General features: G+C 42.4%; 1 protein-coding gene across 8 annotated transcripts in view; it reads right to left on the bottom strand.

The window, feature by feature from the left end:
• Positions 1–13,554, bottom strand: part of LOC120726288 (membrane-associated phosphatidylinositol transfer protein 2-like) — a 40,733-nt gene that overhangs the window by 5,113 nt on the left and 22,066 nt on the right. For 5 of the 8 annotated variants that reach the window (XM_040019749.1, XM_040019746.1, XM_040019751.1 and 2 more), the window contains exons 3-16: positions 13,183–13,397; positions 12,321–12,442; positions 11,511–11,744; positions 11,057–11,392; positions 8,597–8,692; positions 6,461–6,565; positions 6,322–6,386; positions 5,170–5,414; positions 3,412–3,601; positions 3,100–3,219; positions 2,698–2,912; positions 2,394–2,569; positions 2,058–2,228; positions 873–1,025 (exon numbers count right to left, since the gene is read on the bottom strand). In XM_040019749.1, coding sequence (XP_039875683.1) covers positions 873–1,025; positions 2,058–2,228; positions 2,394–2,569; positions 2,698–2,912; positions 3,100–3,219; positions 3,412–3,601; positions 5,170–5,414; positions 6,322–6,386; positions 6,461–6,565; positions 8,597–8,692; positions 11,057–11,392; positions 11,511–11,744; positions 12,321–12,442; positions 13,183–13,397 — 2,443 coding nt within the window. The remainder of the gene's footprint in view (positions 1–872; positions 1,026–2,057; positions 2,229–2,393; positions 2,570–2,697; positions 2,913–3,099; positions 3,220–3,411; positions 3,602–5,169; positions 5,415–6,321; positions 6,387–6,460; positions 6,566–8,596; positions 8,693–11,056; positions 11,393–11,510; positions 11,745–12,320; positions 12,443–13,182; positions 13,398–13,554) is intronic. The other 3 variants (XM_040019750.1, XM_040019752.1, XM_040019753.1) reach the window with 1 other exon arrangement.

The following is a 13,554-nucleotide window of genomic DNA, read 5'->3' as shown; positions in this document are numbered from 1 at the left end:
GAACTCACGGTGACGGTTGGGGGAGGAGGGGGAATGCAGGTGAGAAATGTGACAGCAGGCGGCGAGGCCCCGGTCACATTTCTTCACCGATCAACACGTGACTGGTAAATGAAGACATTAAACACACAGTGAATGTAAAATCACAAATATCCACGTCTTCTACAGTAATATTAGTGTGTGTTATGGAGGTGATTTTTAAATTCAGAGCCTATTCTAATGTCTTGAAAATAAAATAACGTCAGAGATTTAGTAAAATCACAAGACCTCTGACTAGTATCACAAGAAGAAGCACAGGCTTCAGTCTGTTTAGCATGTACACACAGAGCTCCAAGTCCACTGCACAAACACGTCACAAGCAGCACATCAAAACCTTTTTTTGGAAATTCAAAAAAAACAGTATTACAAAATAAAAAAAGGAAAAAAAAAAACCCTTATGTCACCACAAATCAGCTAATATTACAGAGATGATGCAAATACACTGAAACCGGCCTTAAAAACCGCAGCACACAAACACAGATGCTTGCATCTTCCAAACTCTGTCATGAAAATGTGATGGCACAAAGCAAAACACAGCACCACAAGAGATGCTTAGCAGATTTGTCTCGAGTATTTCCATGACTTGATGTTCCAATTGGCTACATTTCTTTTTAAATTGTAAACCAGAAGACACGATGCTAAAAGGTCAAATATATATGTATTTATCAGTATTTGGAGACACTGAAATGACAGCATGGACATACTCAAAGAGAGTAAGAGGTGGCCTGGAATCTGAGCATCTCGACGTAATGGCGAGAGGGACGAACACAGGGACGACAGAGATACGGCGAATGAGGGTTGGGAACAGATAGAGGTGAATGGGAGAGGCTACACACACTCCATAGTGGCGGGTGTGGCTTTGAGGGAGCCCTCCTGCCAGTTTAGCACAGGTACAGGGATGCAGGTCTCACTGATGGTCTCCTGACAGCGAAGGGACAGGAGAGGCCCGCTGTCAAGCAGCAGCTGAGCGTTGCTCTGGACTGTCTCCACTACAGAGGGGGGTGGGTGGAGGGGCAGAAGTCGGGGGAGGAGGTTTTAGAGGTAGAGAGCAAGGTACACGGATATGGAGACAGGAGGCCAAGAGAGGAGGAAGGAAAGAAGACAAGGAAGACAAAAACATATGAAGCAAGAACTGAACAAGGAACAAGAGTCAAGCCCTTAGTGGAGCTCACTTTTTCCTGGACCACAGCTGCTCCTCAGAGACACAATAAGCTGACATATGACCCTGTTCTAAGATTAGAAAAAGCCTGCAATATGCTATTTATGAAATCATTTGAACTCTCTTGCCTTAACAGTGATCTTGAAATTGTCTTTGAAACTTCATCGCTATAAAAAAAAAATGTTGGAAGGCCTGAAGATGGTCATTGGTAGCTGATCTGATGGAGGCCATGACCACCAGGGAACACAAAAACTCTGGTCTGAAGTAATTAAGAAACATCTTAACCATATTAAACATCTTTATTAACCCCAGTGTCCATCCTTACTAAGCCTCAGTTCCTGATTCAATAATGTTAGATATCTTTTTAAAAAAAAAAAGAAATTTCTCCTCATTAAAGATCTTATTAAATTCTGTGTGCGTTTTCTTCGAGAACATCAGACATGTAATTGTATAAACAGGGTAGGCATCCTCCGCTATAAAGATCAGTCCAAACAGAAACCACCAGTGGGACTGTGACAACACCGAGATTAATAAACTGCTTCACAAAACATGCCGAAGCACAAACAGTAGAAAAGCGTGTAATTTTTCTTTCAGGCAGTGTCTACTTTGTAAATGAACTCAACGCATGCTACTAAGGCATCTTTAAGCCATCTATGGTGTGCATCCATGGGAAAAAGGACAACAGTGGGTTAAAATCAGCATCTGAAGCATCAGGTGATGTGATCTTAAGTGGTTGTTGCTGGGTTGTTTTTTTTTTAAAGGGTATTTTGCATTCGTGTGTGTGCATCCAAGACAGACGTACAAAGACTGAAAGCTTCACATTAACGTGGCCTTTCATCTATCATCTGTAAAAAGAGCTCACCCAGCAGGGCGGAGTTTCCATCTCCCAGGGGAAAGCGTTGGTAACGGGGCACGCTGAACGGAGGGAGGAGGTGAAATTTCCGCTCCAGCAGAGGTTCGAGGCGGGAGGCTGAAGGATCAGCGGGGTGGAACAGATTATAAACCTGCTGACAGGCAGGTCGTAGCTGGGCCACTAGGGGGAGAAATGAAACCAGAGACATAAGAAAGAGGAAGGGAAGAATTCAAGCATATTTTGATGACAGCCTGGTCTATAGGTGTCTATAGTAATAAGCAGATTTCCATCTGGGGCAAACCTTTCACTTTACAGATAGTACAAAGCCTGGTAATTGAAGCTCACCATCTAACATAGGGATCACAGTCTTTCTCAGGGCGAGTACCAAGCCAAGTGGAGAGCCAAAGAGGAAAAAGTCGGACACTTCGAAGTCAAATTTCCCCAGGGAGCCTCCATCCAGCATTGTGCTACTGCTCGACCTTCGGGAGGTTGTGTCGTTCCGCAGGACGCTGGAATGTAAGCTGGGAGGACAACACAAAGTCACTTCCGTGCCTGGAACTAAAAATAAAACATATTCTGACAGTGCATGACAAAAGGACAAAAGAAGTTCATTCCACATAAAGAGTTTGTCCTCCCACGGACGACACACCTGGACAGGAAAGCCTGGTGCTGCTTTATGGTGTCCAGCTCGTAGGTGGAAGAGTCACTTCTCTTCCGAGGCAGCTGTCTCTTGGTGTCGTCGCCTGCGCTGGTACGTGGGATATCGATGTTGCTGCGACTGAGGTGGCGGCTGCCCTCCAAGGTTGGAGACGCTGATCCGTGTCCGCTGTTGACAATGATGCCAGGAGAGAGAAGATCCTGGTCCTGCAGGGGCAATTTGTGAAAATGTGTCATTAAAACTTCCAGCACCTTAAGAAAAAATATCAACAAATGAGCTAATTAAGAAGAACAAAACAGGTTAAAGGTGCACACAGGAGTGTTCCAGGCACTGTTTAGGATGAGCCGAGACTGTCGCCGTGCATTCATTAATGCTGGAGGATGTCTCGCTTACCTGTACGCTAATGACACTGCCCCTGCGACTGCTGTTCTGGCTCTCATTTACTGTTTGATTGCTGCTGCACAGAGCATCAAAGCCCAAGATTCCTCCCACACAGTCCCCAATGAGGCAAACCTGGAGAGTTAAAGGATGAAAAATATTTATTACATATATGCGTGGGGTTCAGGATCACCTAAAAAGACTTCTGCAGTTACACGCTGGATGTAAGGATAATGTGGCTCCAAAAAGTACAGCTGGTTCAACTCTAATGACTCCAATTCTTTATTAAACAGCATACAAGAACAACAAACCCCATCGGTATCTGACCTGGCCGGAGAAAGAAGCCCCGTCCAGAGATTTTATGAAGTCCGCATACACCTGGTTGGCTCGGAAGATGACGGTGGCCACAGCATCCTGGTACTGTGGAGAAGAGGTGGCGAGGAGAGGCAGGGCTGCCAGTGGGATGTGGTCCTGGCTGCTGGACAGACAACCTTCATCGTAGCTGTAAGGGCTCAGGCTGTGAGAACATTAATGGATAAAAATCAAATTATGAAATTTAAAACCCAAGGCATGCACACGGGAGAATAAATAAACGCAGGAAGAGAGGACAAGAGTCACGAGCTGCACCTGGACCTCTTCCATCATAAGTAAACAGCTATCGAGCTAAAATACGGTTAGAACCACAATTTGTTTCACAAACACAATTTTTGTTGTTATTTTTAAATTACAAATCAGGATGTGGCTGAAAGGCAGACTTTGAGTTTAATTGGAGGGGTTTAACAAAGTCAGATGCATTTTTTTATAGAGTCCCTCATTTTTAATGGCTCAAAACTAATTCCACAATTGACTGACGAGCAGTTCCAAGGCCAGGTGAGGCATCTTCACTTGTTATGTCATGATAAATGAAGAAGACATAATTGAAGTTGATTCAAAGTGTTGAATTTACATTTTAAAGCTTTTAACTGTAAATTTAAATATATGGCCCGAAGAAATATCAGCCATCATTGGGCTGAAAAACCAAAATCAACCTCTCAGAGAGAGAGAGAGACAAAACTTCAGGAGTGGCCAAATAAACAATCCGGTACACTGAAAAACCACTGAAGAAGGCCAAAGTGTGTGAGGAATTATTTACATCATTAAGAAAAACACAAAAAACAACAACAACCACCACCACAGGAGGCAGAATTATCACTGGCAAAATCTACAATCAAAAGAAGACTTCATGAACTTAAATACAGAGAATTTGCAGCAAGGTGCAAACCACTGGTTACACTGTATAAAAATATCTGTGGATAGATGAAACCAGCATGAACATGGATGAGAAAATATAGAGTATTAGAGAAACAACTCATAATGTCAGACATGGTGGAGGCAGTGTGAAGGTATGGGTACGTATGGCTGCCAGTATAATCGGAGGACTTGTGTTTATTGGTGATGCGACCGCTGACAGAAGTTGCAGGATTAACTGTGAAGTGTATGGAGCTACACTCTCTGATCAGATTCAGACAAATGCTGCAAAACTGATCGGACAGTTCTTCACAGTGTAAATGGACAATGACACAAAGCAAACTGTAAGAGCAACCCAAGAGTTTCTCAGGGTACAGAAATATGATATTTTTCAATAGCGGAGTCAGTCACCTGTTCTCAGCTCAAAGGCACAGCTTTTCAGTTATTAAACAAGCAGCAACTCAAGTGTTTGTAGTAAAGGTTCACCAGAGCACTTCAACAGAAAATGTATATGGGCTCTAGACTTTAGGCAGTCACTGAGCCTTAGGATCCTTACATTTAAAATGATGTAAATTTGCCCAATTACTTTAGAGCTAAAATTAGAGACTGTATAAAAATGTCTGTAATTCCTAAACAGTTAATGAAATTCTTCATCAAACCTCTTAAATAAAAGCTGAAAGTCTACACTTCAATCACATCTTGATTGATTATCTGATTTAAACTCCACTGCGGTTGTGTAAAACCACAAGAATTCTGTCTTCATCCAATAAATTATGAACCTAACTGCACACAAACCTTCAATGATTATCCATGAGGTTTTGAGCCTGCAGAGAAATGTGTGCATGCGCGTGCTCTTACTTGGACACTAGGGAGAAGGCCTCAGCACAGATGGCAGGGCAGGGCACCAAGCGGATGGCGATGCGTCCCAGCGCCGCAGGATAGTGAACACGCATGACTGTGTCGAAAGCCGTACTGATTGTGTTGACGTCGGCCTGCTTGCTGTTCTGGTCGCCTCCTCCGGTGTCCAGGATGTTCCCTCCGTGCAAGACCAAGATGAGCACATGGATCTTGGAGGGCTGCAGACACTGCTGGGAAGAGCTCTCCTGAGAACAGCAAATTTAATAAGCAGCGTTATGGACGGGAATGTTAAGGCGCGCTATTGGGAAAATATCCAATAAAATGTTTATTCACTTCATCAGCATGACCAAAGAATACGTACTTACTGTGAGTGATAAAACAAGCAAACAAAAACAGATAAACGAGGCCTTGAAAATGGGCATCAAATCACTTTTTAACCGATTCAAAAGGTACGACTTGCAACGTTTTGCGTCCATCGTTTTGAACATGGATTACAAGGCAAACTGCTTTTTATAGCCATTGAGGGGTGAGGAACCATGAAGACACATAACAGAGCCAACCTTCACCTGGACAACCGTTCAACTAACAGCAAACAACAACCATGCTTCCTGATGACAAGTTCACACTAATTAGCACAGCACAATGTGTAGTTTTGTCTTTTATTTCCAATCCAAAACTTCACATTTCCATTAAGTACAGAGGAGAGGGGAGGGGGTCGAACAGAAGGTGGTGAGGTTGAGGAGTACACATGGATTTGGGTTCGGGCTACGGCAAGGATAAGGGCAGGGGCATTTAATAGACTGGAGGTGTCTGAAGAACTGTTGTACCCCACATTGCACTGGGGCCCAAAATGTTTACTTACTGACTGGTGCCTTGTTACCGTGATGGTGGGAATGGGAGAGCTATCGGCTTGGCCGCTAAGACAGCCACGCATCTGAACACAAGAGGACAGAGAGGCTCTTATCCTCCAAAGTTTAAAGCCTGATATGTTTTTTGTTTTTTAGCAGCTAAACTCAAATAAAATCATGTCCTGAAGGAAACTTTCAGCAGATGGCTTGTAAGGGATATTTATTCCAGACATGGACGGGCATCAGAGGAGTGCGAGTTATAAGTGTGTTATTTGCATTGGCAGTCAATGTGTGACACACATACCTCATCTAATCTTTCCTCGCTGGTTGCTCTTTCATAATCAACAGTCATTTCCTTGAACAGCTCACCTAGAAACACAAACACACATTTAACATCAAGTGTCATTGGGCTGTGCCTGCCCATGTAGAGGTGTTCATCATACCAGGAGTTTCCTCCGTTTCTGCAGCTTCGATCTTGTCCATGAGGTCATTGGAGTTCCACTTGGCAATCTCTTTCGGGAAGACCTCCTCTCCATCAGAGAGATCCTCTGTGAGGGGGGGTCAACAGATTGGTTAAAACTGTATTCACTATTCAGGGGTTTCGAATGGATTATTACACCAAGAGTTCAGATTCAGAGTGCCAGATTGGCCTTTCTTGGGATTAATCCCAAGAAAGGCCAATTTGTTTGCAGCTTACCCCGACAACCTATTCACCCAATCAAACTCACACAATGCAGTCCTTAAACACGAACCACAAACCCTGCTGCGTGTCAACAAATAATGGGATATAAAAATAAATATGCAAACAAATAAAAAAGTGATCTAATAAAGAAGGGAATGAAGGAAAAGGAACCTTAGTGTTTCCTACAAGTTAACAACCTACACAAATGCACATGAAGCTTGGGGTTTCCATGTGTGATCCACACACAGTGAGTATACGTTGTTTTGCATTTATTGTATCACTATAATTTATTTTCTATAAACTAAAAACAGTCAACTTCCTCCATGATTACCTGCTACAAAAATCTCACTATGCGCCTTAAATTCATGCACACATATGGATGAATCGTCTCGCTGATCTACTGACATTAACCTGTGATTATAAAAAGGACCTCAAACAGATCCTTTTTAAATTCCTCTCGGGGCGATTTTTGCCAACAGCGTTCACTTTAGCTGGGTAATCAAGATTTGACCTAAAATCAAATCATGTCCTATTTATTTCTACAGCAGCTACACTACAAATAAACAGCATCAACGCAGGAAATCAAATGACAATCTTTATTTCATAACGATTTGGCTGGAATACTCACAGGGGCTTGCGGCAAGTTTTTGTAGCATTGTTCCTAACACACAAAATTTTCTGACTCTAAATCAACAGAGTCCTTTATTTCATTTGTTTCCTCAGTTGCTTCAACATCCTTCTAATTTATTCATTAATATAAACAACCATCCAGTGTTAAACTGGATAAAAATGTCAGATTTTCTTTATTCCACTGCAAGATTTTTATTAATAAACCTTCAATGATTTAAATAAAACATGTTAATTAAATACGACAGATTACACGTGTACCATCATTGGCAAATTCACCTCCTTAGCTTTTTTTTTTCTTCCTTTATTCATCTGCATTAAAAAAAAAAAAAAAAAAAAAAAAGGGAGTGTAAAAATAAACTTGCACACACTTTTCTAATCCTTGAGTGATTGTTACTGCAAGAAGATCACAAGAACTTTAAAGACAGAAGCCTAAAATTGGAAGCAATCTGAGCCAACTCAGTCGTTTTCCAGATTTAATTTGTGTACTTGCATCATGTGATTTACAAACACTTACATGTATAAGCTCATTCTGATGCCCTCATTTATTTACCCATAATTAAATAAGTGTTCATAAATCATGACTTATTAAGCAGGCCATCTGGCTTTTGCTTCACACACACACACACACACACACACACACACACACACACACACACACACACACACACACACACAGAATCCATATAAACACGAATACTGTGACACATGTTAATATGAAAAAAAATAATAATTAGACGTCAACACAATTCATTTTAGTTATTGTTTTCCAGTGACTCATAGTGTCACGAGCAACCTATTAAACTCGGGGTAGGTGGAAACTAATGAATGCAGCAAAATTAGTATCAGTGTAATCAATGACTGCATCGTGCATAATTTTATTCTCATTCATCATATTGACTAAACGGTGAATTTCAACCTCACACACAAGCGTAAATTATTCAAAGGGGTTCTTTTATTTCTTTGATGCACCGTGAACTGTGTGAATGAAGTTGGGCAGAGACGATTGTGATTTTTGAACGTGATATTGGGATGAGACACCTGGCTCGTGTCTTCTCGGCCGAACTTATCCAACAGGAAGAATGGGTGCCGCAGCACACCCACCTAGTTCAACTGTAGCCCCAAAGCATGCTGGGTATCTGGGAAGCTTAAGAACTGATCTGCGATTAAAGAGACGCATTCACAGGAAATGAAGAAAGGGGAGCCAAACAGGTTAGAAACATTTCACCCAGCTTCCACATTTACTTTACAAATCAGAGCAGCAAGTTACCGTGAGCATCGAAGAACTCCTCGTCCGAGCTGTCGTCCGAGTCTCGTGCAATGCTCTGCATCCTCCACTCGGAGATGCTGTGACGTGACGGGCTCACTGGGTGGGGGGGGAACAAGAAAAAAAAAAAAGAAAAAAAGAGAAAGAAGAAGAAACACACAAGCAAGAAATTCACCATTATTTTGGGATGTGCATTTTAGCCTCTGTGTTTCACACACATACACGCACTCAACCACAAAGATGTATTGCACAACCCACCCCCCACCCCTATGAATGACACACACACACACACACACACACACACAGTTACATAAACATATATCAGTCTCTGTGGTGCATTACTTCATCACAGATGGACTGATTGGTGGTGTGTTAAAGCGGCGGTGTGTTAAAAACCGAGGCCCAGTGCAACAAGAACGAGCTCCAAACACACCAAAATCTTTTCCAGCTGAGGAAAAACAGGCCTCGTCTATCACCTGTCTTCAATCTATGGATTATATATCATTAGGTGGTCACTGTGAGAGGCAGTAAGAGAGGGGCACAGATGTAGCTGTCAGTGCAGAGAGACACAGCAGCGCTGGAAGGGAGGGTCACTCTGAGGAGCATCAGCCTCCTCTGTCCTGTGATGTCAGCACTGTTGCTAAAAATAGCCCTGGAGGGAATAATGGAGGGAGGGAGGGCAGTTACAGGGGTGAAATAAGGCTCGATTAGAGTCGGGGTCCATCTGGCAGCTAAAGTGAGCGCCACCTTGAAGAAGGGGTGACACTTGAGATGGGTGAATTCAGATATCAATGTTGCTGACAAAAATAACCCAGAGGAGATTCACACAGGGGGTGTGAGTAAATATGGTTGAGGAGCAGTTAAAGGAAATTCAGGTGCCTCATAGGAAAGTAAAGGCACAAACAGAGTCTGCACACTTTAAAAGCTGGTTCTGATGCGTTTGCTTTATTAACACCAATTCAAAGGTCTGAGCTCACGGTTTTTCAATAGAGTCTGGTTACTTCACCTTTGGGTTAACTCTTAGTGTGTATGTTTGTGCAGAGCTGAACTCCAAAAAAAAAAGAAAGAAGCGCTATTACTGCACTTCCTGTGCAGCTGTAACCCAAATTCATTCAACCGCAGGTGTGCAAAATGAAAAATGAGACCTCACAGAATCACACAATCCTACTTTAGCTTTGCACCAGCTTGAAGCTTGACCTTACTGACTGAATTCTTCACATACTAGCTTTCTAGTGTGGACGAGTCTGCAGTATCACAGTTTGCTGTGTTCACTTACAGGATATTTGGACTTTGATGTTAGCATGCATAAATATATAAAAGGCAGAAATGAGTCACATGCAAGACTTAACAAATAAGACTTTAACACACGATGAGATGTAAATACAGTTGTCACAAGAAAGAGTTCAGTACCGTGCAAAAGCCTTGAGCACCCTCGTTTCTTTACATTTTGCTAGGAAAATGGGTGCAAGGATTTCCATGTATGTTTGCACACGATTTCTATGCATGTGCAAACACACATGGAAATGTCGTATGTAAGGCAAAAACAGAGTTTGTACAATTCTAATGAGCTCGAAAGAAAGAACTCTCTTAGGCAGCTTTTTCATTTCTATAAGTAGTCTTCAGGAATTCTTGCAGGACATTCAAAGCTCTTCTTTGGATGTTGGCTGCCTTTTGTTCCATTCTCTGTCGAGATGATCCCACACTGCTTCAATAATGTTGAAATCTCGGCTCTGGGAAGGACTGATAGTGACTGGTTTGTGCTGGATTTTTTTCAATTTTTTTTTTTAAAAACACGACTTTCAGATATTGTTCATCTCCTGAAGATAGTTTTATTTTTTAGGTGTAGTGTCACTTCTTTTTTCCTCAACTTGTCCAGCTTTCGCAGATTGTTTAAGGACATTACTTACCATGTTGAGATATGTCAAGTTTTCAGCTAATAGCTATTCAGGAAACACCTTGTTGGTGTAAAATTTTATGCCTGTCAAACTGTGTTAGCTTTGCAATTTTTCGACTAAATGAAGAGGAAGAAATTGCTTTTGTGACAGGTTGCCAGTAACGAAGTGCCTGAAAATAGAATCCAAAACTCGTTCTTATCTGTAGACACAACATTGGTTCATCCCTTGAGTTGTTTGCCTTTACCCTTGAATGGCTCATAAATCAGTGTTAAGTGGTTCAACAAACAAAAATACATTCTTCTGAAAATAGTTGAGATAACAACTGGACTGAAAATGAGAGAAAGAGCAGCCAGTGACTAAAGAAAACCTCTCCAGGAGGCCTGGAAAACTATTGCTCAAGACCGCTTAAAAAAAAAAAAAAAAAAAAAAAAAAATAGCTTCTTTGGAAGCAAAAATAATGAAATGAGGGGTGGATCAAGACGTTTACACATCACATCGATGTGCCAGCTTCACAAAGTCATACACAGCAGTGATAAGGGTAAATGCATGAAGATGGCATGTTCCTCACCTCCTCTCTTGGACGATCGGGAGGATCGGGAGGAGGTGGACCACTGCTTGGTAAGTATACCTCGTGGCTGCAGAGTTTCTCCTCCTGAGCTGGGAACGACTGCTTCAGCTTCGATACAGCTGATTGCCTCTTTAACCTCCTGGTCTTTGTCTGGAGACGGTGTGCCTCCGTTGGCCTCGGTGGCCTCCTCCGCCTGGCTAAACTGAGCCATCTTCCTGGCCAGGGCCAGCTGGGTTTCCAGCTCCAGCTGCCTGATGTCTTCTATGGTCAGACCATACCACTCATCCTGCCAGCACCAGGCCTGCCGGTGGGCACGCACCATCACCTTTCTTAAGCCTAGTGAAAAACAGTTGCAGAACAATAAACCCACGCTAACACTGTAACTAAATAGGGTATTAGTAAAATGATTTTTTTTTTTTTTAAAATGCACGAACATCTGGGACCTTTAACTCACCAACATCATGAATAAAGCGTTCAATCTTTGACTGCATGCCCCAGTAGCGGAACTCCACCTTACAGAGCTTGTAGGCACACATGATGGGGGTCTTGCCTGGGTTATTGTTGTACTCTTCTATCCAGTCGTCCCACAGAGGACCCCTCTGGGTCTTGGCTGACTTGTAAAGCCTCGGGTCTTCCTCTGATTTGTACTCATGAGCGGGGATGGGATCTGTCACTATGTCAATTGGGTCTGCAAAAGACGATTCGTTTTCAGAGGGTAAGCATTTATGGACTCAGGTGTTTGGAAGTTGTTGAGGCTTTACTATTACATTACGGTGTGTGCACAAGTGGGTGGAGCAGTAGTTCTGACTTGTATGAGCTTGTGTTTAACAGCTTCAAATTCTTTTTATAACTGGAATTCCAGCTAACACTATAAGATACACAGACACAAGTGATTTAAATAATTACAATAGTGGAACTGAGTCACTGCGTACCCTAAGAGCCATTCCTTTCAGGGCGTTGTTTTCACTGGGAAAACACACTCATAACCATAGAAAAATAACAGATGCTGTAACATTAAGCTACCACAAGTGGGCCTCATCCACTGCATATCTTAGTAGCAAGAGGACAGACAGCAAAACACCTTCAGCTTCTGAATGAGGAGATCATTACTTGCTGTATTGATTCTCTAATGCGGCCATATGCCAACACACAGCCTGAGCTTGCTTTGTATGTGTGCAATTTGAAAGTGAAATTAACCACATTATTTTATTATCCGAGTTTTATGTTGACACAGACGTTCGGGGCAGACGTCAAATGGTCTCACCAATAGTCCTCTGTCTTTTCTCTGCTGCTGACATGTTGAAGACATCTGCCTGGTTGCCAGTGTCGGGCTTGTAGTATGTCTCAATGTCAATAGAGAACTTCTCCACAAAGGGACAAGTGTATCTAAGGGAGAAGAAATTTAAAAAAAGAAATGAAACAACTGTCCCAACAAAGCACCAGTGAGTTTTGTGTCTCCCTTCATTTGGACTCATTTTATATTAATAACTCAAGAGCAGAACTATTTTACTACGAGTGACAACCCCATCTTACTTTTGATTATAAAAGACACTTAAGCCATACCCATCTGCTGCATCTGCAGCAAAACTGTCACTAGTTGAATAGATGTGTCAACAGCACTTTGAGTCTATCAATATCCCGAGTGTGCAGTCAAGGGCACATCTCTTTTCAGCACCTTCACATCTTTGTTTGTCAGACCTCACACAGACAAATGGACTGACGCTCTGAAAGTGAGGGGCTGTCAACGTCTGGCTGTCTGGGAGCACTGCTGGCCATGCGCCGATCTGATGGGCTGCCTGGTAATATTCTGACAACTTGTTCATGGACTTGGAATCATCAAATTAATCACTGAATACAATTATGGCAGAAAAATATTATCCTCTGCAGAACCTGGGCTAGATTTTTGTCTGTAAATGAATGTAGATCTACCGGCAGCAGCTATGTCACATGCACAAAGCATTTATACTATTAAAATAGCCTGTGTATTTCTACTACCCTGCTTTAAAGAGGTGTCAAGGTTAAAGCTAACGTTACTTTATTGTATCCAAAAGGAGAAAATCCTCCTGTTTCGACACAATGCTGCATTAAAAGTGTCGAGGTGGCCTCCTTACATCACCCAATCTCACCTGGTGCGGGTGTAAGGGTAGGCGTTCCAGGACTCCTCTTCAACCCTCAGTGCCGCTTTGGGCAAGATAGAGCGGAACCAGCTGGGAATGTGCATGCCAATATGGTAGACCTTGTGGGTGTACTGGCCGATCCCGCCCGGTCCATCTGTATACGGCTTGTTTTCTAGGATCTCCACCCCACTGCCTTCACCACAGCTCTCTTCTCTGCTCTTCTTCTGTAAGAGGAATAATGAAAGAAGAAATGCATATTTGCATATTAGTAGAAAAGCACAAAGTGTGGCGGTGTTAGATGAAACAACATAGGATCATTTTTATTCTAATAATTTTTAGTAATAATAATTTCACACCAAATCTGGAACTGATGTTTGAGAA

The sequence above is a fragment of the Simochromis diagramma genome, unplaced genomic scaffold (assembly GCF_900408965.1).
Source record: "Simochromis diagramma unplaced genomic scaffold, fSimDia1.1 OVJJ01000822.1, whole genome shotgun sequence".
NCBI classification, from domain to species: Eukaryota; Metazoa; Chordata; class Actinopteri; order Cichliformes; family Cichlidae; genus Simochromis; species Simochromis diagramma.
Note: the sequence above shows the minus strand (reverse complement) of the source record. Positions and strands in the feature narration are given on the sequence as shown.